This window comes from Pseudophryne corroboree, chromosome 3, assembly GCF_028390025.1.
Source record: "Pseudophryne corroboree isolate aPseCor3 chromosome 3, aPseCor3.hap2, whole genome shotgun sequence".
Classification (NCBI taxonomy): Eukaryota; Metazoa; Chordata; class Amphibia; order Anura; family Myobatrachidae; genus Pseudophryne; species Pseudophryne corroboree.
In genome coordinates this window covers 62,500,246-62,526,919 of record NC_086446.1, presented here as the reverse complement: position 1 = coordinate 62,526,919, position 26,674 = coordinate 62,500,246, and the positions used below count along the sequence as shown (strand labels likewise).

General features: G+C 52.3%; 1 protein-coding gene across 1 annotated transcript in view; it reads right to left on the bottom strand.

The window, feature by feature from the left end:
- The window catches only part of LOC135057163 (NACHT, LRR and PYD domains-containing protein 12-like), a 152,832-nt gene that overhangs the window by 95,820 nt on the left and 30,338 nt on the right, over positions 1–26,674 (bottom strand). The window contains exons 5-6 of the mRNA XM_063963062.1: positions 22,016–22,114; positions 17,950–18,120 (exon numbers count right to left, since the gene is read on the bottom strand). Of these exons, the coding sequence (XP_063819132.1) occupies positions 17,950–18,120; positions 22,016–22,114 (270 nt within the window). The remainder of the gene's footprint in view (positions 1–17,949; positions 18,121–22,015; positions 22,115–26,674) is intronic.

The following is a 26,674-nucleotide window of genomic DNA, read 5'->3' as shown; positions in this document are numbered from 1 at the left end:
GCGAGCTCTGATTGGCTCACGAACCGGCGGCTGCTTTGAAGTCTGCTATACGCGCCGCGCCAGACACAGCCGTGCTGGCGGGCGCCCGGCGCTCTCACCCCCGTCCCTCACAGCTCTCCTATCCTGTCAGCTGAGACGCGCTGCCGTCGTACTGAGCGGCAGCGCGTCTCAGTGACCGCTGGACCGGCCCACGTGGCCATCGGCCCTTCTGGCATCTGCCAGAAGTGCCAGATGGCCAGTCCGGCCCTGCTCCCGTGTCTCTGGGTCATCTAAGCGGGCTGCTTCCTCCTCACAATCCACATACCTCTCTGATGTTTCATCTGAAGAGGAGGGGGAACATACTGTCCTGTCAGACACTGAATCAGATGCTTCTGATGAGGATTCTCCCTTGCAAATCGATGTCCCTGCCCTAGTGGTTGCTATTAAGCAAATCCTACAAATCACTGATGATGAGGATTCCACTACTGTGGCTAAGAACACTGATATGTTTAAATGGCAGAAGGTGGTTATAAATCTGTTACCCCATTCAGACCATTTAGTGGACATCAGTCGGGAACCCTGGTCTAATCCAGGGAAGAAATTCCCCCTGTCTAAATGGGCCTTAGCTCGCTATCCTCTCCCTGCAGAGTTATGTAACAAGTGGGAAAATTCACCACTGGTTGATTCTCACGTCAACCGCCTTGTGGTGTCGTCCACTCTGCCTGTATCCACTGTCACTTCAGTGAAGGATTCGACAGATAAGCGTGTGGAGGAATGCCTGAAATCTATTTACTCCCTTACATAGGCCCACTATTGTTGCTTCTTGGGCTGCAAAAGGTATTGAAGCATGGGTTCAGGCAGTAGAGGAGGAGCTGTCTGAGGATATCTATGACACTACCAGACAATTCCTGTTTCACATTTCCACGGCCGCCAATTACATTCAGGAGGCGTCCTCTGAGGGCGGTGTGTTGGCAGCCAAGGTGTCGACTACATCTGTCTTGACTTGCCGTATTCTGTGGTTGAGGTCATGGAAGGTGGACCTGGACTCCAAAAAGACCTTGGAGGTACTCCCCTTCACTGGTGACATTTTTTTTGAGAAGACCAAAATAAAATTGTGTCTGAATTAGCGGCTGCTAAGACTGCCTTTCTCACAAATACTAATCCTTCTGCACAGAAGGCAAAAGGTACCATCTTTCATTCCTTTCGGCCCTAAGGGAAAGCAAAAGGTCAGGCATATCCGAGACAGTCTCGTGCTCACAAAACCACCAAGCCCGAGGCAAAACAAGCTGGGGCGGGCCATCAGCCTGCTTCTAAACAAGACAAGCCTGCTGCATGATGGGGCGGGCCTCGGATCTTCACCAAGGTCACATGCCCTTGATGACGGCTCATCTCCGTCGTCAGGGTGTCAGAATCCTGCCGTATCTGTATAACCTGCTGATTCTGGCAAATTCCCACAATGTCCACCTCAGTCATCTGCAACTGACGATAACCTTACTGCAAGCCCACGGGTGGCTTATCAATTGGATGAAGTCCTCGCTGGTCCCAGCTCAGAGCATGGTGCACCTGGGGGCACTCTTGGACACACACAGCCAGTGGCTGTTTCTGTCTCTGGAAAAAGTCCTGAAGCTTCAGGACAGGATAAGATGCTTCCTTTGTCGCCCCAGAGGGTTGATATACTCGGCGATGCAAGTACTTGGTCTGATGGTGTCGACATTCGACATGGTAGAGTACGCTCAATTTCATTCCTGCCCTCTACAGAAGTTAATTCTTTCCAAGTGGGACGGCCTACCTCAGTGGATCAGATCTCACATGATTACTTTGACTCCGGAGGTTCGTCTGTCGCTGACCTGGTGGCTCCAGGACCAGCAATTAAGCAGGAGCCATCCCCTCTGGATCCCCGATGGGTCCTGCTGACAATGGATGCCAGTCTGAGGGGATGGGGAGTGGACCAAGGAGGAATCATTCCTCCCGATAAACATCCTAGAGCTGATGGCAGTGTTCAATGCACACTCAATCTCTCACACTGCCTCTAGTACAGAACAGGCCTGTTCAAGTACGATCAGACAATGCCACTACGGTGGCATACATAAACCACCAAGATGGCACTCAAAGCCGCATGGCAATGATGGAAGTGTCAAAAATCCTTTGTTGGGTGGAACGCCATCTGCCAGCCATATCGGCAGTGTTCATTCCGGGTGTCCTGAACTGAGAAGCGGACTTCCTCAGTCGCCAGGACGTGCAAGCCGGAGAGTGGAGTCTTCATCCAGAAGTCTTTCAACTCCTAGTGGACACCGGACGTAGACCTCATGGCGTCTCAACACAATCACAAGATTCCAGTCTTCGGATCAAGGAACAGGAATCCTCAAGCAGTGTTCGTGGACGCAATGGCAATTCCATGGAACTTTTGGCTGCCCTATGTGTTTCCTCCAGTGTCGCTCCTGCCCAGGGTCTTATGGAAGTTCAAGCAAGAAGGAGGAATGTTTCTTCTAGTTGCTCCAGCATGGCCCAGATGGCATTGGTTTTCCAACTTGTAGGGTATGTCGACAGGGCGTCCCCTTCTACTTCCTCAGTGGCCAGACCTCCTCGTACAGGGCCCTCTTGTCTACCCAGACCTGGCCAGACTTGCTTTGACGGCATGGCTCTTGAAGCATCACTCCTGAGGGCCAAAGGTTTTTCTGAGGCGGTTATTCAGACTATGTTGAAAGCCTGCAAACCGGCCTCTGCCTGGATTTATTACAGGGTTTGGAATTCTTACTTCACCTGCTGTGCTGATAAGAATTATGATGTCTCTAGGTTCAGAACTTCTAGAATTATTGCTTTTCTGCAATGAGGCCTTGACTTAGGTCTTCGTCTGGCCTCCCTCAAGGTTCACATATCTGACTTGTTGGTATGATTTCAGTGAAAAATTGCATCTATACCTGACGTTCATACCTTCACTCAGGGTGTCCTTCGGGTTCAGCCTCCCTATGTCCCTCCTGTGGCTCCATGGGATCTAACTGTTGTACTTAAGGCCCTGCAAGAGTCTACATTTGAACTTTTTGAGTTGGTGGACCTTAAATGGCCCACGGCTAAGGTCCTGTTCTTGCTGGCTATTGCCTCTGCAAGACTGGTATCGGACTTGGGTGCCTTGTCCTGTCGTACATCCTTTTTGATATTTATCTGTGACCGGGCAGTTCTACGAACTCGACCGGGTTATTTACATAAGGTGGTGTCATCTTTTCACCTTTAGCAAGAGATTGTGGTTCCGGCCTTTATCTCTTCAGACTTGTCTCCCAAAGAACGTTCTTTGGATGTGGTTAGGTCTCTCCGTCTCTATGTGGAGAGGACTGCCTCTATCAGGAGGTCAAATGCCCTTTTTGTCCTGTTTGGTTTCCACAAATGTGGGTGGCCTGCAAATAAGCAAACCTTGGCCAGATGGATTAGATGCTCCTGATGAAGGACGGTATGTCCGATACGCGTTGAGCTTCACTTGTTGTTACAACCCGTGGACGTTTCTCCATTCACTCTGAAGGATCTTCTTGGCTTTGGTGGAAGTTGTGGATCCGGAACCAGGCTTCCCCATACACCGTGTCCAGCTGGTGTTGCAGGAGTTTCCCGAGGAGGAAAGATGTCATCTTGGTGATATGTCCATAGGAGTTGATTTTATGTGCCTCTTTTTAATCATTGTCTTGTAAGTGCGGTCTGTGGAATAAAACAACCTTTTATCTTAAAGGACTGCTACACTATGTATCTCTCTCTTTAAAGTGTTTCAGGATGCTTTTTAAGAAGTGAACCCATTGTCATCCGTTACGGATTTTCTCTGAGGCTTTGGAGAATTTTCCTATTTGGTCTGTGATCGAGAGAGAGAAGTGTTTTGCTGCTGTTTACACAGACCTAAGCAAAGGGAGGGTGAAGGATCCCTCCATTCCCTCAGGGTGAATCAGTTTCCTTGTTTTTTTCACTCCTGGTGTTTTAATTCAAACTTGGTGGCTGGAGAGCGCTACTGTTAATACACTATTTTTTATTCTGTACCAGATGGATTAGAATGGTAATTACACAAGCTTATGTGCAGGCTGGACTCCCAGCTCCTGCTGCTATTGTAGCCCATTCTACTCAGTCTGTTGGACCTTTTTGGGTGGACCGCCGTGGAGCGTCCGCAGAACAATTGTGCAAGGCGGCTATGTGGTCCTCAGTGAATACATTTCTTAGGTTCTATGCCTTTGATACTTTCGCCTCCCAGGATGCTTCCTTTGGACGCCAGATTCTCACATCCGCTAAGGCGCATCCCCTCCCTTGAGGAAGTGCTTTAGGACATCACCAATGTTTTCCTTGTGGAAACCAATGTAACCTGCTGCAGAAAAGGAGAGATATGGTTGACTTACCATTGTTAACTCTCTTTCTGCGAGGTACATTGGGTTCCACAGGGCTCCCACCCTGACGCACCTAGCTTCTTTGGGTTGTATGGCATTAGCCACTTGTACCTTCTGAGAATGTGGTTCTATGTGACTAACATCTGCCTTCTCTCTTGCCTGCTCCTGCAATGGACTGGTTAATGAAACTGAGCTCTTAGTGCCTGGAGGCGGGTTATAAAGGAGGCCCCCCTGTTGTATCCTGGGACAACCTAAAGCTTTAGCCTGTTGGTGCCTCTGGATCAAGATCCACTCTACACCCCGATGTTTCCCTGTGGAACCCAATGTACCTCTCAGAAAGAGTGCTAACCATGCTAAGTCTACCATAACACTCCTTATTTCATTCTAAATTTCTCGTTTAGAAACTATTGGCCTAGGGGCGCCGTGAAAAAAATTCTGATAATCTAGGGCGCTATGATTCAAAAAAGTTTGGGAACCACTGACATAGAGTATACAGGATGCTGGGCAGCCATGTTACTGAGTCAGCTGACCACAGCAATTTCCAATGAGAGTCCTGGAATTGCTCAGCTGACCACTCTCGCCAATAGCAGACTACCTCAGGGTATATAATTGTGATCCTTCAGTGCATGCTGTTAGGTATGCTGCTCCAGGTTCCACTCTGTGGGGGTAATTCAGACCTGATCGCTAGGGTGCATTTTTTGCATCCCTGCGATCAGGTAGTCGCCGCCTACAGGGGGAGGGTATTAGCTGTGGGCAGGTGTGCGAACGCTTGTGCTGGAGAGCTGCACAAATAGCAGTTTGTGCAATCTCTGCACATCCCAGGACTTACTCACCTGCTGCGATGATCGGGGCCGGAGCTGACGTCAGGAATCTTCCCACAAAACACTGGGTCCCTTCTACATTTTTCCGGACACTCCCTAGAAATGGTCAGTTGCCACCCACAAACGCCCTGTTCCTGTCAATCTCCTTGCATTCGCTGGTGCGATCGGATTTTTCGCACCATCCCGTCGCTGACCTGCGTTCCCCGTCACTGCGGACTGTCGCGCCTGTGCATTGTGGTGCATATGCATGTGCAGTACAGACCTGATTGCCCGCTGTGTGAAAACACACAGCAGCGATCAGGTCTGAATTAGCCCCCATGTCTCCAAGTGTCTCCCAGAGTGTTTCTATATTGATTATTGCTCAGTTATTCAACATTGGTAGAGCATCGGTGCAACATTGATCTCACATTGATCATCGCTCAGTTATTCAACATTGACACAACATTGATGCAACATCGATTGTTTATTGTATTGTCTTCTAGTTCTCCAGTGTTTCAAGGAACTGAGTGCCATCGGTCAACATCGATTGCTTATTCAATTATCTTCTAGTTCTCCAGTGTTTCAAGGAACTGAGTGACATCGGTCAACATCGATTGCTTATTCAATTATCTTCTAGCTCTCCAGTGTTTCAAGGAACTGAGTGACATCGGTCAACATCGATTGCTTATTCAATTATCTTCTAGCTCTCAGTGTTTCAAGGAACTGAGTGCCATCAGTCGGCATTAAGTGCTTTTCCAATATCTTCTAGTTCATCGGTATTGCTGCGAATCAACTGCTATCGATTACCATTGATTGCTTCTTCAAGTATTCATCCCTGGGAGCACCAGCAGTGCTCCTTGGCAGCCGAGGAACTCAGTGAACTACAGTGACTGTCTCGCGAGATGATGACATCAAATCTCACGAGTCTGTGTTCAGCCCAGACTGAGCCGAAGCTGCCGTGATGCTGCCATCGGCAGCTCTTCCTCAGCGTTTCCCCGGGCTGCGCCTGTTGACCGCAGACTGAGCCGAAGCTGCCGTGATGCTGCCATCAGCAGCTCTTCCTCAGCAGTTTCCCGGGCTGCGGTGGTGAAGTAACGGTGGCCCGGCTCCTGTGAGAAGAGCAACGAGAGCTGACCGGCATGTCACACATATATTTATAATATAATGAGCATGCATGAAACAAATAGAGGCTCGCGTTACACATAGATATATGTATATTTTGTAATCACTAACAGACACCTTTTAGTAGTGCATTTGTTTATTTAACCTGTTGAAGCTTGATATTGATTAGGTTGTGTGCAACACTTCCACTTCCATGGTTCTTCCCTCTTTCACACAATCTAGTTTTAAGGCACCAAATGACTGTAATTTATCCAAGTGACGACTATTATATTCCTATTTATATAGATACACTTTCATTTAGATTGTACGTAAAATATTTTATAAATATGGTACATCATTTTATTTACATGAACATTGCTTGGTGTCGTGGGGGTGGGGTGGGGTCATGGGGTGAGTGGGTGGGATTGGGGGGGGGTGGATCTCCAGGAATCAATGATGCATGAGGTGGCAACCCTAGGAGGCAGTGTGATATGAGGGGAGGAGGGCTGTGTGGAGGTGGTGTGATATGAGGGGAGGAGGGCTGTGTGGAGGTGGTGTGATATGAGGGGAGGAGGGCTGTGTGGAGGTGGTGTGATATGAGGGGGCTGTGTGGAGGCAGTGCTGTCTCTGAGGAGGGGGGCTGTTTGGAGACAGTGTGAGATGAGGGGGCACTGTGTAAAAGCAGTGTGATCTGATGGGGGCTGTGTGGAGGCAGTGTAATTTGTGAGGAGGGGGGCTGTGTGGAGGCAGTGTGATATGAGGGGAGGGGGGCAGTGTGGAGGTGGTGTGATACGAGGGGGCTGTGTGGAGGCAGTGTTATCTGTGAGGAGGGGGGCTGTTTGGAGGCAGTGTGATATGAGGGGAGTGGGGCAGTGTGGAGGTGGTGTGATACGAGGGGGCTGTGTGGAGGCAGTGTAATTTGTGAGGAGGGGGGATGTGTGGAGGCAGTGTGATATGAGGGGAGGGGGGCAGTGTGGAGGTGGTGTGATATGAGGGGGCTGTGTGGAGGCAGTGCTATCTCTGAGGAGGGGGGCTGTTTGGAGACAGTGTGAGATGAGGGGGCACTGTGTAAAAGCAGTGTGATCTGATGGGGGCTGTGTGGAGGCAGTGTAATTTGTGAGGAGGGGGGCTGTGTGGAGGCAGTGTGATATGAGGGGAGGGGGCAGTGTGGAGATGGTGTGATACGAGGGGGCTGTGTGGAGGCAGTGTTATCTGTGAGGAGGGGGGCTGTTTGGAGGCAGTGTGATATGAGGGGTGGGGGGCAGTGTGGAGGTGGTGTGATACGAGGGGGCTGTGTGGAGGCAGTGTAATTTGTGAGGAGGGGGGCTGTGTGGAGGCAGTGTGATATGAGGGGAGGGGGCAGTGTGGAGGTGGTGTGATACGAGGGGGCTGTGTGGAGGCAGTGTTATCTGTGAGGAGGGGGACTGTTTGGAGGCAGTGTGATATGAGGGGAGGGGGGCAGTGTGGAGGTGGTGTGATACGAGGGGGCTGTGTGGAGGCAGTGTTATCTGTGAGGAGGGGGGCTGTTTGGAGGCAGTGTGATATGAGGGGAGTGGGGCAGTGTGGAGGTGGTGTGATACGAGGGGGCTGTGTGGAGGCAGTGTAATTTGTGAGGAGGGGGGATGTGTGGAGGCAGTGTGATATGAGGGGAGGGGGGCAGTGTGGAGGTGGTGTGATACGAGGGGGCTGTGTGGAGGCAGTGCTATCTGTGAGGAGGGGGGCTGTTTGGAGGCAGTGTGATATGAGGGGGCACTGTGTAAAAGCAGTGTGATCTGATTGGGGCTGTGTGGAGGCAGTGTAATTTGTGAGGAGGGGGGCTGTGTGGCGGTAGTGAGATATGAGGGAGCGGGGATGTGTGAAAGCAGTGTGATATGAGGGGGCACTGTGTGGAAACAGTGTGATCTATGAGGAGCATGTAACGTCATCTCAAGACTGTCTGCCTAAAAGCCTGTGATTGTTCTCCATTACTGTGCTGTTTGCCGGGGGATGAGCTGTACATATGGCGGTGTATACAGTAAATCTGTCTTTGGTATTAGCCAGTGTCTCCTCAGACATTGACCTCAAATCACTGACCAGGTGTGGGCACAAGAGCAGGAACGGGGTCTGTGCAGGTGGAAAATGGGAGGTGTTTTGGTGCAAAATTAGGATTTGGGGATATGTGAGTGAGAGCAATTTACGTTTGGAGAGAGAATTGACTGCATAGGAAAGGAAAGAGTTAAACATCTGGTGAGGGGTGGACCTAGCTGTGAGGAAAGTACAGCCTTTTTTGAAGGGGAGGGTTTGTTATATATAAGAAAGGTGAGGCCATTTTAGCTCTCTCTTGTGGTGATTTGCCTTGGTTTGGTGAGTGCTGCTGTGCAGACATTACTTTGTCCACACATATTTTGTGTAAACTTTTTGGGTGCAATTCTGCTGTGTCCCCCCCTGCCTGTGCCATCTTTCAGTATTCAGCCATGTCTACCCGCCCTCACCGTTCCGCTGGGCCTCCAGCTCGGTACCGCGTTTCTAGCGGTGGAGCTGGGCCAGGGGAAGGGGTGGTTGGCCTGGAGGACAGGGCCCCGTCCCCCGGAGCCTCCACGGGCGCGGGTAGGAGAGCGACTCGGCGGGCCGGATCGGCCTCGCCGCTTGGGGCCGGGCCGGCGTTGCCGGCTAGGTTCGGGCGGCGGGGAGTGCCGGAGGTCCGTCCAGGACGCCCGGGTGCGGCGGAGTCAGTGTCGGCGTCGGGCGCACGCAGGCGCACGCACGCGCGCCGCGGCGGGCGCCAGGTTGTGCGGGCAGACCCGGCCTCTATCTCTCCCCCCTTGCCGCGGCCGGGTGGAAGTGCCGGGTGGGGGGAGAGGGCCGGACGGAGGGCGCCTGTTCGCCGCGCGGGGCCTGTATCTGAGCCTCGCGCGGCAGCAGCAGTTGGTGCGGCGGCTGGGATCTTCACGGCGGGCGGCAGTGGGACGCGCGCACGAGGTGCGCCCGCGCTCACCGCAAGTGGCCTCAACCGCGCACGGGGGCGCGCAGGGGCGCCGCCAACGCTTCTGTCCCCTCTCATAGCTCCCCGGCAGCCGGAGGCTGGCAGGGGCCGGGGGAGGGAGAAGGACAAGGGGGTGCAGCGCGTGTCAGCTGAAGGCAGCGCTGGGCAGGAGAGGCCAAGGCAGGGGCACGAGGACATTTCAGTGAGCGGTGCTGGGGTGCGTACACGGAGTGCGCGCGTGCCCACCGCGGGCGGGGCTGTGCGCGCGCGACCGCGGTCCTCCCTGTCTACCCAAAATACTCCACCGGAGCCAGAATACAGTGGCTTCCGGGGGAGGAGGGGCGACAGGGAATGGGTTGGCGGCCGGAGGGCCACAGCACGCGCTGCGTGGCAGGACGGCGGCTCCTCCCCAGGTTCGGGGGATAGCTCTGAGTTCCAAGGGGAGGAGGTGTTTTCTGATGGGGAGAGTGGGGGTTCCGACAGGGGTGCCCCCGCTTTCCCGCCTGGGCGGCCGACGTCGAGTGCCCGGAGCACGACCGTCGGGCGGCGGGCGCGGGATCGCGCCCGGGCGCTGGCCGGGGGTCCTTCGGGGTAAGTTACCGGTTTTCGCGGCGGTCGGAACCCTCCCGGGGCACTGGCGTCGGCCCTGGCCACAGTGGTGGAGGCGTTGGGGCCGCTTGCCGCGGTGGCCTCCCCGAGGGCGGCAGCAAGTTCCGGCGCGTCTGCGGAGGCAGGCGGGTTCGGCAGGCGGAGGGCCTCAGCGGCGCCGCGGGTGGCACGCGCCTGCCGGGAGCTTGGAGCAGCCACTGCGGAATTGGAGCTAGGGCAAGGACGGGATGGGTAGGGGCGCGCGGCCGCAGCGCCCCCCGCTCGTAGGGCTCGGCATGCGCCGCGAGTGCGAGCTGGGTCCCCCTCTTCTTTGTCTTTTGTAGAACACGAGGACGAAGGGATGGCAGGCTTCATGGATGAAGACGTCGAGGTTGACGCGCCAGAGGATTCCATGTCAGAGCGGTCGACGGCATCTGGTGAGGTGGTGCAGTCGGTATCGGGGTCCTCCGCGAGCTCTAGTTTTCGCAGCTCTTCTTCTTCCTCCTCTTCATCTTCTTTGTCGTCGCAGGCGTCCGAAGTAAGTAGCACTACTAGGGCGAAAAAGAGGGCGGCGAAATTTGCCAAGCGGGCGGCAAAGCAGCAGAAGAGGCGTAAGCGGCGCAAGCGGGTTAGCGAGGAAGCTCGTAGGGCCAAGAAGCGCCGCGATTTGCCCGGGGTCGTTCGCTGCGACTACACCGCAGTAATGCGGGGGCTGCGGGATAGCTGCCGCACGAAGATTCGTAGGGGTGACTTCGTGGACGTTTTCGTTTTAACAAAGGCCATGAAGAAGGATTATAAGGCAGCGGCCGCAAAGAAGGGCATGGGGGCTGAGGCTTTCCGGTCCTTCGATAATTGGCTGGCCGGGTTCTGCGTATTTGCGGCGTGCTACTTGGAGGATAGGCCGGAAGAGCACATGAATGTAATCCGGTATCTGCATCTCGTACACGACATGCAGCGCACATCCTCCGGCTCGGAGTGGCGTCGGTATGATCAGGAGTTTCGGGAGAAGCAGGATGGCTTGCGGGTCATGGACTTCGGATTCAAGGATGTGGAGGTCTGGCTCAAAGTAACCCGGGCCTCGCAACAGGAGGAGGAACCCCGGAAACAGGGGACGGACGGGCGACGCGCAGGGTCAGCAGCCCAGGGGTCCGGCGCGGACGGCGGATTTGCCAAAGCTGGTGGATCGGCCGTCCGTGCAGGTGGGCGTTCCGCCACGAGAGGAAAGTGTTTCGCGTTTAACAGCGGAACATGTTCCTTTGGCAAGCAGTGTCGTTTTCGACACTCCTGCCAGCAGTGTGGCGGAGCCCACCCAGCCTCCTCCTGTTTCAAAGGCAGTAGACAGGGGGCGCGGGTTAAGCAAGCGTACCCCAGGCAGGCCGCGAGCGGGACCGCTCCGCAGAGCTCCAACACCAATTAAGTTGGGGACTATGGGCCGGTGGTTGGAATTGTATCCGAATAGAGAGGATGCAAATTTTTTGCTTGACGGTTTTAAGTTTGGCTTTCGCTTGCCTGTTGCGAGTGAGGTGTCCGTGCGGGCACAGAGGAACCTCCAATCTGCCCGAGCCTTGCCGGGAGTGCTACGGGAGAAAGTGGATAAGGAGGTCAGGTTGGGCAGGATGGAGGGACCGTTTATGGCACCCCCGGTCGATGATTTGGTCATCTCTCCGGTCGGGGTGGTTCCTAAGAAGACTCCAGGCGCTTTCCGGCTCATCCAGCATCTTTCTTACCCGTTAGGGGCGTCGGTCAATGACGCAATACCACCGGCTTATTGCTCGGTGGTGTATCAGTCATTCGATGAGGCGCTAGAGATGGTCCGCAGCTACGGGACCGGGGCCCTTATGGCTAAGATTGATGTTGAATCAGCTTTTAGGTTATTGCCGTTGCATCCGGACTCATTTCGTTTTATGGGTTTCCGGATTGGGGCGGAGTATTTCATCGACAAATGCTTGCCGATGGGATGCTCCGTTTCATGCTCATTTTTCGAGCGCTTTAGCACGTTTCTTCATTGGTGCGTTGAGTCTTCGTCAGGGGGTCATGGGGTTGCCCATTACCTCGATGACTCTCTGTGTGCAGGTCCGGCTAATGCTACAAGGTGCGGTGACTTGCTTTTTAGCATACGAGCTCTCTTTTACCACTTCGGTGTTCCCGTGGCCGTGGACAAAACAGAGGGTCCGGCCTCCTGCTTGTCATTTTTGGGGATTGAAATCGACACGGTGGCGGGAGAGTGTCGGCTGCCCCGGGACAAGGTTTCGAAGCTCCGTGAGACCATTTGCCGGTTCGAAGGTTCGCGTAAAGTCACGCTGCGGCAGGCGCAGTCCTTGCTGGGCATGTTGAACTTTGCTTGTCGGGTAATACCGATGGGCAGGGTTTTCTGCCGGAAGCTTGAAAGGGCGACGGCGGGGTGTGCCAGGCCACATCATTTTGTGCGTTTGTCCTCCGAAATAAAAAGGGATTTGGCCATATGGGCCTCGTTCCTGGAGGATTTCAACGGGGTGTGTATATGGCAAGCACCAGCGGTGGACAGCAAACGGTTGCAGCTGTTCACCGACGCAGCGGGTGCCTCTGGATTCGGGTGCTTTCTGGAGGGATCTTGGTGCGCGGCATCCTGGCCGGCAAAATGGCATAGCGAGGGTCTAACTAAAGATCTGGTGCTTCTGGAGCTTTTTCCCATTATGGTGGCGTTGGAGGTCTGGGGCGATCGGCTGGCTAATCGCAGCATATTGTTTAGATGCGATAATCTGGGATTGGTACATGCGATTAATAACCAGAGGGCAAAGTCGTTGGTGGTTCTGCGAGTGCTCGGGCAATTGCTTTTGACATGCTTGCGTAGGAACCTGTGGTTCCGCGCGCAGCATGTGCCCGGTTTGGAGAATGGGATTGCCGACGCTTTGTCGCGAGGACAGTGGGAGAGGTTTTGGTTGTTGGTACCCGAGGCCGACGAGCAAGGTTTTCATTGTCCCGGTTATGTTTGGCAGGTGATCGGGCCGGACTCGAGGGTATAGCGTTGCGGTCAGTCGCGCCAGCCACGCTCAGGGCTTACGGACAAGCTTGGAGCGAGTGGGAGGAGTTTGTCCAAGGTCGTCAGCAACAAGGTAAGAGCAGGCATCGGCTGATGCTTTCTTTTATTTGGCAGCTGTATGTTTCGGGTAGGTCCCGAGCGGTGGTATCCCGGTACTTGGCTGGGGTCTCGTTTTTCTGTAAGCTGCGGGGCGTCCCAGATGTGACAAAAAGCGATGTTCTTCGGAAGGCAATGAAAGGGTGGGCGCGAGTAGCGCCGACGCCACCGGATAGGAGGCGGCCCATCGATGCGGCTTTGTTGCCGGCCGTCATCGCGGCGGTGGGGCGAGTCGCGTCGTCCAGGTTTGAGACGCTTTTGTTCAGTTTGGCGTTCTCAATGGCCTACCACGGGGCCTTTAGTGTTTCGGAGTTGGTAGCGCCTTCCAAGAGAGCGGATTCGCGCATGCTGGTCGGAGACGTGGTAGTGGGTGAGAGGTCCTTGCTGTGCAGATTGCGGCGCTCTAAGACGGACCAAGTGGGGAGAGGACGCTGGGTCACTTTGGTTCCGGCGCAGGAGGAGAGCGTTTGCCCAGTAGGTCTAGCTGTGCAATATGTGGCGGTGCGACCCATTAGGAGGGGGTCATGGCTATTGCACTATGACGGGCTGCCGGTGACGAAATACCAGTTTCGTTGGATGCTGAGCCGTTGTTTGGCGAGCTTGGGCCTCCCACCCGCTGCGTTCGGTACCCATTCCTTCCGAATAGGCGCTGCGACGTCGGCTGCGGCGGCGGGTTTGTCCAGAACTGAAATCCAGGCGGTGGGGCGATGGAAGTCGTCAAGTTACAGACGATATATTCGCCCCGTTGCATGAGAGGTCGGATTGCGCGTGGTGCTGTGTTTATTTGCGTTTGTATTATGTTGTTACAGTTCTGTCAGTATGGTATTGTGCGTCTGTTGGTGTTCCCCCTTTTTATCCTACTCAGGGATTAGCTACTCGTCGTTGCTGGCATGAGTCGGCAGCGGGGGTCTGGAGTTATTTTGCGATTTTTTGCCTGACTTGACGGACTGAATTCTAATCTACAATTCGGCTAATCTGTTCTAATCAGAGTCCCTCAGCAGGTCTTTACGCTTTCACTTCCAGCTGAGTTATTACATGTGTTTCCCATTTTATACCCCCCCCCCTGTTTTAATTTCGTTTGATTTTATTTGAACTTCCCCTTTGTCTGTCTATGTTCGCTTCAAATTGGCAACGAAGCATGGTGCAGATCGGCTAGGCCGTGACTGCTGCAATGGCGAGATCTAAAGTTTTTTCTTTTTGGCAGATCCTTCAGGTGTAAGCAATTAAGGGAGCCTTTTAGTAATCAATTTCACCCCTCTTTTCCCCTTCAGGTTGGTTTGAAGACGATTTGGCTATTTGGGTGGTCGGCCACTCTTATGTATACTGGGCAGCCAAGTTTGTGGCATCGGAAGGGGCTCAGGCGTTGCCTGGAGCATGGCGTGTTAGATGGCTTGGCTGGCGAGGGATGATGTGGAGCGAGCTGAAGAGTAGGCTAGTCAGTCAGGCCAGCAAGCATGGAGTCCCTAGGGTTTTGGTTGTCCATTTAGGTGGCAACGACCTGGGGAAGAGGACATCCTTGGATCTGCGGTGGGCCATGATACAAGATCTGGCAAGTGTGGCCGCAGCATGGACCAATTGCGTATTGGTTTTCTCCTTGATGGTGCCAAGGTTGAGGTGGAGGGGTGTGGCGGATGGTCGCCAGATTGATGAGGCCCGGAAAAAGGTGAACGGGGCGGTGGCGAAGTGGGTGCTGTCCCACGGGGGTAGGGTGGTTCGCCACCCTAGGATTCGGTTCAGAGACAGCCACCTTTTCCGGCCTGATGGGGTACATCTATCCAATGAGGGGATGATGTTTTTTCTGGAGGATCTGGGTTTCGTTTTGCAGGAGTTAGGGTAGGTTATGGTGGCGGTGCGAAGACTTTGGGGATGAGTCTTTCGCTGTTGGCGGAAAAGAACGGCAGTTTTCTATTTGTATGGTAAACTGTAGTGTTTTACAGTTTAGTGTGGTTTAGGTGCACTCACCTCCATCGACTTATTGGCCGCTTGACCACCCGTCCGGGAAGGCAGCGGCAGGGCACCCAGGAGCGGTGGGTAGTCACTGTGGGGGTTGAGTTGTCACCTATTACCGGTGTGTGATTGTTGTATTAAAATTAGGATCGTTTCGAAGTTTTAGTCATTTAAGGTTAATTTAGGTTAATAGAGCCGTTCTTTTTGCTGCCACCATATGCCGGCTGGATCGGCATCTTAATAAAAATTTCTATTACAGGTTTGCTATTGGTTAGGGACAAATAAATAGCTAGCAATTTTTCTGCCAAAATTCAAGTCTCCGTGTCTTTATTTCTGGTTGTGAAGGTAATGAAGGTTTTACTTTAAAGAAGGGGGTCCACCAAATATCACTAGGATGTTTAGGAGAGAGAATTGACTGCATAGGAAAGGAAAGAGTTAAACATCTGGTGAGGGGTGGACCTAGCTGTGAGGAAAGTACAGCCTTTTTTGAAGGGGAGGGTTTGTTATATATAAGAAAGGTGAGGCCATTTTAGCTCTCTCTTGTGGTGATTTGCCTTCCCACCCTCCCGCCCTTGTGGTCAGAGATCCTGGCACGTGGTGCCTTGGCGTTAAGTTGTTGGCTGGTTTTATCGTTGGCTATTTATTGGCGGAAAAGAACGGCAGTTTTCTATTTGTATGGTAAACTGTAGTGTTTTACAGTTTAGTGTGGTTTAGGTGCACTCACCTCCATCGACTTATTGGCCGCTTGACCACCCGTCCGGGAAGGCAGCGGCAGGGCACCCAGGAGCGGTGGGTAGTCACTGTGGGGGTTGAGTTGTCACCTATTACCGGTGTGTGATAGTTGTATTAAAATTAGGATCGTTTCGAAGTTTTAGTAATTTAAGGTTCATTTAGGTTAATAGAGCCGTTCTTTTTGCTGCCACCATATGCCGGCTGGATCAGCATCTTAATAAAAATTTCTATTACAGGTTTGCTATTGGTTAGGGACAAATAAATAGCTAGCAATTTTTCTGCCAAAATTCTAGTCTCCGTGTCTTTATTTCTGGTTGTGAAGGTAATGAAGGTTTTACTTTAAAGAAGGGGGTCCACCAAATATCACTAGGATGTTTAATGTTTGTATGTGGGGGTTACACCAGATTTACTATTGAACTGCATGCAGCTACACACAAAGCTTCACGATAAGTTTCTGCAGCTCTGCTAACATTGGTCCACGCTTCATGACTCTACACATCTGTCCTGTCCTGCTGAAAGGAGGTCAGGCGCCATAGCTAATGGTTATTGAATGAAGTAGTGGGGACCACAAAACAGTATCTTGCGTAGGTTCCGGATAGGTTAGGGGCTGGTGAGGGATTATGGCTTCTGCTGGACTGACTGAAACATATGAGTGTTACTGAAGGACTACAAGAATCAGCAAGTCTACTTTCTGGATCTGTAATACCTGCAGGTCTGGGTTATTTGCATGCCAGCAACAGGGCAGTTTAAGAGAGGAGGGGGCACTCCCCTACCTCTCTCCATTCTCTGAGTATACTCTGGCTTAGTGCCATAGACTAGAGCACTCACACAGATCTCTGGGAACATGGCGCCCATACTATTAAGTGATCTCTCTACTGCACATGTGCAGGTCTCTGAGAATATGGCGCCTGCATCATTTTACAAGGATATCTGTGGATGACTCTGCAGAGAGGGAAGTATAGTAGGGTGCAGTGCAAGAGACAAGAACTCTATGCAGCATTAGACCAAGCCTGCATTGGATACGGCCCGACCCCCCGCTTTCATCACTCCAGGCGTCCGTAAGATGTCGGTCTGCCCCTGTGCACTGTTACAGAAGCTATGTGCTGCATTTAATGTTACAGTGCAGCACCCACATCCTGTCACTGAGTAGGAGCTGGCATTTTGATGTCACCACTCGTAGGGTGACATCTGGGAGCAGCCTGCACCCCCCGCACCTCCCTAGTGATGCCGCAGATGGTAGATGAAAGGGAGCCTAGTCAATGTTAATCTGGTGTGGGAGTGTTTGCCATCGGCCTGGATATCGTGACTCTAACGAGATGAAAAATGTCCACATGATTCGTTAGATTGACAGTTTATAATAAAACATTGGTTGTAATTTAATAAAATAATGGTAAGCGTTACATATATACTTGAACATTATTATTATTTTTATTATTATTAGACATAAAATGTACATGTTTCAATGTTTTTCCCCCTGTGATATCTATTTCTTGTATAGAGACGACCAGAGGCACTTTAAGAGAGGAGGTGGCCCACTTGTTTGCCCTCATCGGCCACTCCAGCAGTGCATTGTGCCAGAGTCTACTGTGCATGTGCAGGTCTCCGAGAACATAGCGCCCTTGCTGCGTTCCCGGGGACATCTCTACTGCACATGCGCAAATCAACGTAAAATGGTTGCAGTCACCATTTTCCTAGTGATATCTGCCGATCTGCAGCCAGCGCCAGGCAGACAGAGCAGTAATTATAATATAATAGGTGAAGGGTGTGCGGTGTGTGGCCCCCCTGGACCCAGGGGCCTGTGTGCACCATGGGTGTGGTATGGAAGGTAGATAGCATCTAGGTCGACAGTGTCTAGGTTGACCACTATTGGTCGACAGTACTAGGTTGACAGGGATGCTAGGTCAACAGGGTCTCTAGGACAACATGTTCCAGGTCAACAGGTCAAAAGGTCGACATGAGTTTTTATGGCTTTTTGGTGTCGTTTTCTTCGTAGAGTGACCGGGAACCCCAATTAGTGCACCGTGTCACTTCGCATGGCTCGCTTCGCTTGCCATGCTTCGGGCAAAGTTCCTCGCTGTGCTCGACACAGGTTACTATTCCCAATCATAGTCCGCGTTGATCGTTAAGTATGAAAAGGTTCAAACAAAGAAAAAAATTGTGAAAAACTCATGTCGACCTTTTGACCTGTCGACCTAGAACATGTCGACCTAGAGACCCTGTTGACTTAGAAACCCTGTCAACCTAGTTACTGTCGACCAACAGTGGTCGACCTAGATAGTGTCGACCTAGTTACTGTCGACCTAGAGACCGGATCCCGTGCACCATACACCTTGCACCCATTATTTTAATTTTGCCAGTGTAGAGGACAGAACTTACCAAACCTCTTCTATGGCACAGGCTGAAGATCTTAGACCCTCACTCAGAAGTTTTATTCCAGAGTCCTCCAGAGCATTCCTAGAGAGGGCCAGTGTGGTCAGAGAGCGGTTTGTAGTAATAACAGAGCGGAGATCATTACAGCAGGAGGAGGTCAGAGCACAGTCCAGAAACCTGACGAGAGATGAGAGATTCTGATTAAGACCGCACTCAGCATGACATTGTTACTGACAGAATGAAGTGTGAAAGTAGATACAATTATTAATGAATATATCAGATATATTATACTCTAGGGGGATTATTTACTAAGCATTGCATTTTAAAACTTGGCACTTCAGTTGTTGTTTATGCCTGAAATTTAAAAGGGCAATGATTTTACTAGCGAAACATGGCTAATAAAGTAATTGTCCTTTTAAATTTTAGCCGTAAATATAACACCCCCTGGGTTGGCAGGGTATGGCTAGTACCCCTTTTCCACCTATGAGCACGAGTCGCAGCTGGGAGCCTGACACGGGAGCTGCCCTGCTGCGACCCGTGCTCAGCCCCTTTCCCACCAGCAGTCACCAACCCGGCATATTGCCGGGTTGGTGACGCTTCTAGTGACGTGGCAGGTGCGGTGCTGGGAGATCACATGATCTCCCAGTGCCGCCCTTCCATACAATGTAAACGGGAGCCGTGTCGCATCGACACGGATCCCGTTTACACTACAACCCTACCCGGATAATTCCCGTGTCCTACCCAGGTAGCAGCTACCCGGGTAGGATTCACGGGTCGCTTGAACCGGGTTTTTTGCGGGGGGACCCTTTTCCACTTGCAAAAAACACGGGTGAATGTGTGCCCCCGTGCATTTACCTGTGTTTTTTGAGCTAGTGGAAAAGGGGTATAAGTGGTTGAGAGAGGAATCACAGTTGTGGTATGGCGGGTGTAGTAGGGTATGCTGGCGGCCGGGCTCCCGGCGACCAGCATATCGGCGCTGGAATCCCGACTGCCAGCATACTGACAGCTGGGCGAGCGCAAATGAGCCCCTTGCGGGCTCGCTGTGCTCGCCAAGCTGCGGGCATGGTGGAGCGCTACGCGCGCCACGCTATCTACTCTCCCTCCAGGGGAGCGTGGACCCTCAACAGGGAGAAAAGATGTCGGCATGCCAGTGGTTGGGATTCCGGCATCGGTATGCTGCTCGTCGGGAACCCAGTCGCTGGCAAACAGAAGACCACCCGGTATGGCTATGTGATGGACCTTTCCCCTGAAACATTGTTCCCCATACCTTGTCTTGTAGTACCTTGCTCAGAGTGGTAGGAGAGATTGATAAGAATCAGAAGTGAGTGATTAAATGACAGTACTTTTGTTTGAAATCACAGAAAGAAGAATTTGGCATGCCAGAAGAACAGGAATATACAATTCACTACAGTTCCCACCATGAAAGATCAGCCAGTGTACAAAAAAAACAAGTAATTTAAATCATGTATTAACAGTAATTGGAATCAAGATGAAGAACAATTGGAATCACAAATTAACATAAAATCATTGGCATGACGGAATAATATCCGACACTGTGCATTCCATTCTCTAATGTGATGACAAGCAGAATGATAGAAATGCACTCAGTAATCCTAAATAATAACTTTCTAGTTTTCCCTAGCCAAGGTAACAAATATCTTCACCGGCAAATATCGCTGGAGCTTAGGTTGAAGACTACTGTGCCACAGCGTGTTAATGGGAGAATGGGCACAATGGGGGAATCCTGGAATAGGCAAAATGTCAAAGATACTCAGTTCTTTTATTCAAAGAGGTTGTAGCTAGCGAAGGAATGGTAGGGTCCCCTAGCAACAGAAACTCACAATGAGGGGTTTTGGGGTAGAACACACTCAGTCTCAGTTACAGGGCTTGAAGTGTATTTGCATAAGTAACTTTCAGAACAAATATCTCCCTTGGATTTCACATAAAACTCAGTCTTTTAAGCACCCCTTGCGTGGGTTTTAACTTGCAAAATATGGCACTGCTAGACGCACCCTTTAAACACTGCTCAGTCTGTAACAAGGGTGGAGGAGGCTGAAGGGCACACTTTGCCTGTGGCTGGGCTGTCAATTTCTTACAGTACTCACTCTGACCCAGGCAACGGAGGTATAAGCTGGATGCACCTGCTAAAAATGGCTACTCAATGTCTCAAGATGGCTGCAATGTCCGCGCTTCTCAACAGGCCTGGCGGTGTCCAGTACCCGGTTGCGGCATGTCAATACCTGCTCTTCAGCACTTAGCATCTAAGACAACACCCCACTGTTCTCCTTCAGCAGCGCTGCTCTCACCCTGAAACCATGGGTTACACTTAACTCTTCCTATGCCAGCACCTCTTCTGCTGCTGCGGAGCTGCAAGCAAGACTTTCTTAAAGGGGCATACACACCATTTTCCAGGGTGCCACACAAACACGGTCAAAAGTGCAGGTTTTTTTCTACAGCTGGCACAGGGAATATATATTTACCAGCAGCAGTAGCACTACAGGATACTGCAATCACTGCACTACAGAAATTCTATCTTACCCCTTCTGATAATGAGCACCACTATGGAGGTAGCTGTGAATAAAGCCAAATGCCAATCTCAGAGAGTGATTTCACCTCTTGTTTGGTTAAATACAATGCTGCTCCGGAGTTGGATAAGGGGGGACTGATGGAGACCCCGCTGGCTGTGTGGGGTAGGTGTCAGTGGTCTGAAGGGATAAAACACTGCACCCCGGCTGCCTCTATTACTGCTGCCCGCAGACACTAAGGTGTGACTGCACGCTCAGAGGGGCTCTCAACTGCCCTGGCACCGCACCCCGCCATCGTCAGCTCAGTCTCTCCACAAGAGGAAGAGAGTTGCGGTCGGGGCTACTGCAGATCCTGGGAAGGAAAGCTGATCTGGTGGAGAGCGTGCCTGAGGGGGGAAACTGGTCTATGAGAGGGGTTTCCCATGAGAGGTTCCTGCATCATAATCTGTCCCTGCAGCAGAGTTCTGTAGCCCCCCTCCCCCCTTATTGTGGCCCCATCTGAATCTGCCCGGCCACTTCTCATGCTAGTTGCCTGACATAGCAGTGTGTGTAGCAGCCGCATCCTTCACGGCTATCAGGTATATGCTGACACAGCACACAGGTGGCCCTATTTCTGCTGAATTGTACCAGCTTGGTGGGCAGATGGCATCCTGCCCCCTGGCCCAGCCCTCCACTGGCAGTGAGACGGCTGTGGAAAGAGAAATGGAGGGGGTAGTGAGAGTGATATCAAGTAGGCAGTAAAAGAACTATGGAGGAGCAGTAAGAGAGATATGGAGGTGCAGTGAGTGATACTGTGGGGACATTGAAGAATATTGTATATGGAGGAGGAAATGAGGGAGATATGGAGAGCCAGTGAGATAATATGGAAAGAGCAATGAGAGAGGGGGTGGCATCATGGTGAGCTTTTGACCTGAGTGAAAGAAATCCTTGCTATGCCCCCTTGGTAGCCACAGACAAATCTAGTTGCAGTGAATTAGAGCTTGCTGGGAGCCTTTATGAGTGTTATAGCATATATAGGGCCTCAGAGGCGGACGCAGCAGCGACCTCTTTAGCATCTGTTGTGTCTGCGACTTTCTGCCAAGGACTGAGGAATCCAATTTGAGCATCTGTACGTGCTGTAATAACTATGTGTATGCTTTATTGACCACCATCGGTCACACCATCGAAACTTGCTGCAGCCCTATGGCAGGGGCAGTGACTCCATCTGGCTACGGCCTCCTACATCTGTATCTGTGTGTGCAGCCGCTTTCACTGACACACCTGCGACTCTCCCAAAGTAAGCCCATGAAATGGACCATGTCTGTGTGTGCGTCATGAATGCCCCTGAAATTTCCCACATTTCTGATACCATCAATGGCAACTGCTCCTTTGTGGAACACATGGGACACATGCACCGTAGTGCTCTACCCAACATTGGCTTTGTGTCCTCCTCAGTATCAGGACTGGTGCATTATGGGTCACGGTATAATATACAGCACTTTGCTAGTTACTGGGCTTGCTGTGAAATCTTTTGTTTTTCACCTTATTTTATAGCTCAATCGACTTACAGCAATTCGTCCATCTGACAGTCTTTAAACAAACCAGATAAACTGGTTTCACTCTCATCTATGTCGTCTTCTGTATCTGGGAATCCACAGGTCTTGAAACTACAGAAAAGTCGATAAAACACAAGCAATATTTACTGTAACAATGTAATTAAATCATTTATTAGCATTTACTTATACAAAACCATAAAACCATAAAGCACATGCCAACATATATATATATTACATTTTAAAGGTAATAAACTATACATATATTGATTCTGTGGAGGGTGAAGTTATACAGTAAAGGGAAGGGCAGTGACATAGCTATGGAGGAGGCAAAGAGGGAGCTATGGAGAGGGTAGGGACAGAGATATGGAGGGGGATGGGATAGAGATAAGAAGGGGGCAGGGAGAGATATATGGATGGGGCAGGGAGAGAGACATGGAGGGGGCAGTGACATAGCTATGGAGGAGGCAAAGAGGGAGCTATGGAGAGGGTAAGGACAGAGATATGGAGGGGGCAGTGACATAGCTATGGAGGAGGCAAAGAGGGAGCTATGGAGAGGGTAAGGACAGAGATATGGAGGGGGATGGGATAGAGATAAGAAGGGGGCAGGGAGAGATATATGGATGGGGCAGGGAGAGAGATATGAAGGGGCAGTGAGAGAGTTGTGGATGGGGCTGGGAGAGAGATATGGAGGGGGCAGTGAGAGAGATATGGAGGGGGCAGTGAGAGAGATATGGAGGGGTCAGGGAGAGAGAAATGGAGAGGGCAGGGATAGAGATAAGGAGGGGTCAGGGAGAGATAAATGGAGAGGGCAGGGAGAGATATGTGGATGGGGCTGGGAAAGAGATATGGAGGGGCAGTGAGAGAGATATGGAAGGGGCAGTGAGAGAGATATGGAGGGGGCAGGGAGAGAGATATGGATGGGACAAGGAGAGATAAATGGAGAGGGCAGGGAGAGAGATGTGGATGGGACAGGGAGAGATAAATGGAGAGGGCAGGGAGAGAGATGTGGATGGGACTGGGAGAGAGATATGGAGGGGGCAGTGAGAGAGATATGGAGGGGGCTGGAAGAGAGATATTGAGGGGTCAAGGAGAAAGATATGGTGGAGGCAGTGAGAGAGATATGAAGGGGCAGTGAGAGATATGGAGGGGGCAGGGAGAGAGATCTGCAGGGGGCTGGGATAGAGATCTGGAGGGGGCTGGGAGAGAGATCTGGAGGGGGCTGGGAAAGAGATCTGGAGGGGGCTGGGAGACAGATATGGAGGGGTAAGGAAGAGAGAAATTGAGGGGGCAGGGAGAGAGATATGGAGGGTGCTGGGAGAGAGATATGAAGGGGGCAGTGAGAGAGATATGGAGGGTCAGGGAGAGAGATAAGGAGGAGGCAGGGAGAGAGATATGGAGGGCACTGGGAGAGAGATCTGGAGGGGGCTGGGAGAGATATGGAGGGGTAAGGGAGAGAGAAATGGAGGGGGCAGGGAGAGAGATATGGAGGGGGCTGGGAGAGAGATATGGAGGGGGCTGGGAAAGAGATCTGGAGGGGGCTGGGAGACAGATATGGAGGGGTAAGGGAGAGAGAAATTGAGGGGGCAGGGAGAGAGATATGGAGGGTGCTGGGAGAGAGATATGAAGGGGCAGTGAGAGAGATATGAAGGGTCAGGGAGAGAGATAAGGAGGAGGCAGGGAGAGAGATATGGAGGGTACTGGGAGAGAGATCTGGAGAGGGCTGGGAGAGAGATATGGAGGGGTAAGGGAGAGAGAAATGGAGGGGGCAGGGAGAGAGAAATGGAGGGGGCAGGGAGAGAGATATGGAGGGGGCTGGGAGAGAGATAAGGAGGGGGCTGGGAGAGATATGGAGGGGGCTGGGAGAGAGATATGGAGGGGACAGGGAAAGAGATATGGAAGGGACAGTGAGAGAGATATGGAGGGGGCTGGAAGAGAGATATGGAGGGGTCAAGGAGAAAGATATGGTGGAGGCAGTGAGAGAGATATGAAGGGGCAGTGAGAGATATGGAGGGGGCAGGGAGAGAGATCTGCAGGGGGCTGGGATAGAGATCTGGAGGGGGCTGGGAGAGAGATCTGGAGGGGGCTGGGAAAGAGATCTGGAGGGGGCTGGGAGACAGATATGGAGGGGTAAGGAAGAGAGAAATTGAGGGGGCAGGGAGAGAGATATGGAGGGTGCTGGGAGAGAGATATGAAGGGGGCAGTGAGAGAGATATGGAGGGTCAGGGAGAGAGATAAGGAGGAGGCAGGGAGAGAGATATGGAGGGCACTGGGAGAGAGATCTGGAGGGGGCTGGGAGAGAGATATGGAGGGGTAAGGGAGAGAGAAATGGAGGGGGCAGGGAGAGAGATATGGAGGGGGCTGGGAGAGAGATATGGAGGGGGCTGGGAAAGAGATCTGGAGGGGGCTGGGAGACAGATATGGAGGGGTAAGGGAGAGAGAAATTGAGGGGGCAGGGAGAGAGATATGGAGGGTGCTGGGAGAGAGATATGAAGGGGCAGTGAGAGAGATATGGAGGGTCAGGGAGAGAGATAAGGAGGAGGCAGGGAGAGAGATATGGAGGGTACTGGGAGAGAGATCTGGAGGGGGCTGGGAGAGAGATATGGAGGGGTAAGGGAGAGAGAAATGGAGGGGGCAGGGAGAGAGAAATGGAGGGGGCAGGGAGAGAGATATGGAGGGGGCTGGGAGAGAGATAAGGAGGGGGCTGGGAGAGAGATATGGAGGGGGCTGGGAGAGAGATATGGAGGGGACAGGGAAAGAGATATGGAAGGGACAGTGAGAGAGATATGGAGGGGGCTGGAAGAGAGATATGGAGGGGTCAAGGAGAAAGATATGGTGGGGGCAGTGAGAGAGATATGAAGGGGCAGTGAGAGATATGGAGGGGGCAGGGAGAGAGATATGGAGGGCGCTGGGATAGAGATCTGGAGGGGGCTGGGAGAGAGATCTGGAGGGGGATGGGAAAGAGATCTGGAGGGGGCTGGGAGACAGATTTGGAGGGGTAAGGGAGAGAGAAATTGAGGGGGCAGGGAGAGAGATATGGAGGGTGCTGGGAGAGAGATATGAAGGGGGCAGTGAGAGAGATATGGAGGGTCAGGGAGAGAGATAAGGAGGAGGCAGGTAGAGAGATATGGAGGGCACTGGGAGAGAGATCTGGAGGGGGCTGGGAGGGAGATATGGAGGGGTAAGGGAGAGAGACATGGAGGGGGCAGGGAGAGAGATATGGAGGGGGCTGGGAGAGAGATATGGAGGGGACTGGGAGAGAGATATGGAGGGGGCTGGGAGAGAGATATGGAGGGGACAGGGAGAGAGATATGGAGGCGACAGGGAGAGAGAAATAGAGGGGGCAGTGAGAGAGATATGGAGGTGGCAGTGAGAGACATATGGAGGGGCTGGGAGAGAGATAAGAAGGGGGCAGGGAGAAAGACATGGAGGGGGCTAGGAGAGAGATAAGGAGGGTGCAGGGAGAGATATATGGATGGGGCAGGGAGAGAGATATGGAGGGGCAGGGATAGAGATATGGAGGTGGCTGGCAGAGAGATAAGAAGGGGGCAGGGAGAGAGATATGGAGGGGACAGAGAGAGAGTTATGGAGAGGGCAGGGAGAGAGATATGGATGGGATAGGGAGAGAGATATGGATGGGACAGGGAGAGAGATATGGAGGCGGCAGTGAGAGAGATATGTAGGGGACAGGGAGAGAGTTATGGAGGGGGCAGGGAGAGAGATATGGATGGGACAGGGAGAGAGATATGTAGGGGGCAGTGAGAGAGATATGGAGGGGACAGGGAGAGAGTTATGGAGGGGACAGGGAGAGAGTTATGGAGGGGGCAGTGAGAGAGATATGGAGGGGACAGGGAGAGAGATATGGAGGGGTCAGTGAGAGAGATATAGAGGGCGCAGGAAGAGAGATATGGAAGGGACAGGGCGAGAGTTATAGCAGGGGCAGTGAGAGAGATATGGATGTGGCAGGGAAAGAGATATTGAGGGGGCAGGGAGAGAGATATGGAGGGTGCAGGGAGAGAGATATGGAGGGGGCCGGGAAATTGATATGTAGGGGGCAGGGTAAAAGATATGGAGGGGGCAGGGAGAGAGAAATGGAGTGGCAGAGAGAAAGATATGGATGGGCTGGATTCGAGATATGGAGGGGGCAGGGAGAGATATATGGATGGGGCAGGAAGAGAGGTAAGAAGGGCGCATGAAGAAAGATAAGGATGGGGCAGGGAGAGAGATATGGAGAGGACAGGGAGAGAGAAATGGAGGGGCAGGGAGAGAGATATGGAGAGGACAGGGAGAGAAATATGGAAGGTGCAGGGAGAAAGATATGGAGGGGACATGGAGAGAGAAATGGAGAGGGCAGGGAGAAAGATATGGAGCGGGCATGGAGAGAGAAATGGAGGGGGCATGGAGAGAGATATGGTGGAGGCAGGCAGGGAGAAATGGAGGGGGCAGGCAGAGAGAAATGGAGGGGGCAGGGAGAAAGATATGGAGCGGGCATGGAGAGAGAAATGGAGGGGGCAGGGAGAGAGATATGGAGTGGGCATGGAGAGAGAAATGGAGGGGGCAGGGAGATAAATATGGAGCGGGCATGGAGAGAGAAATGGAGGGGGCAGGGAGAGAGATATGGAGAGGGCATGGAGACAGAAATGGAGGGGGCAGGGAGAGATATGGAGCGGGCAT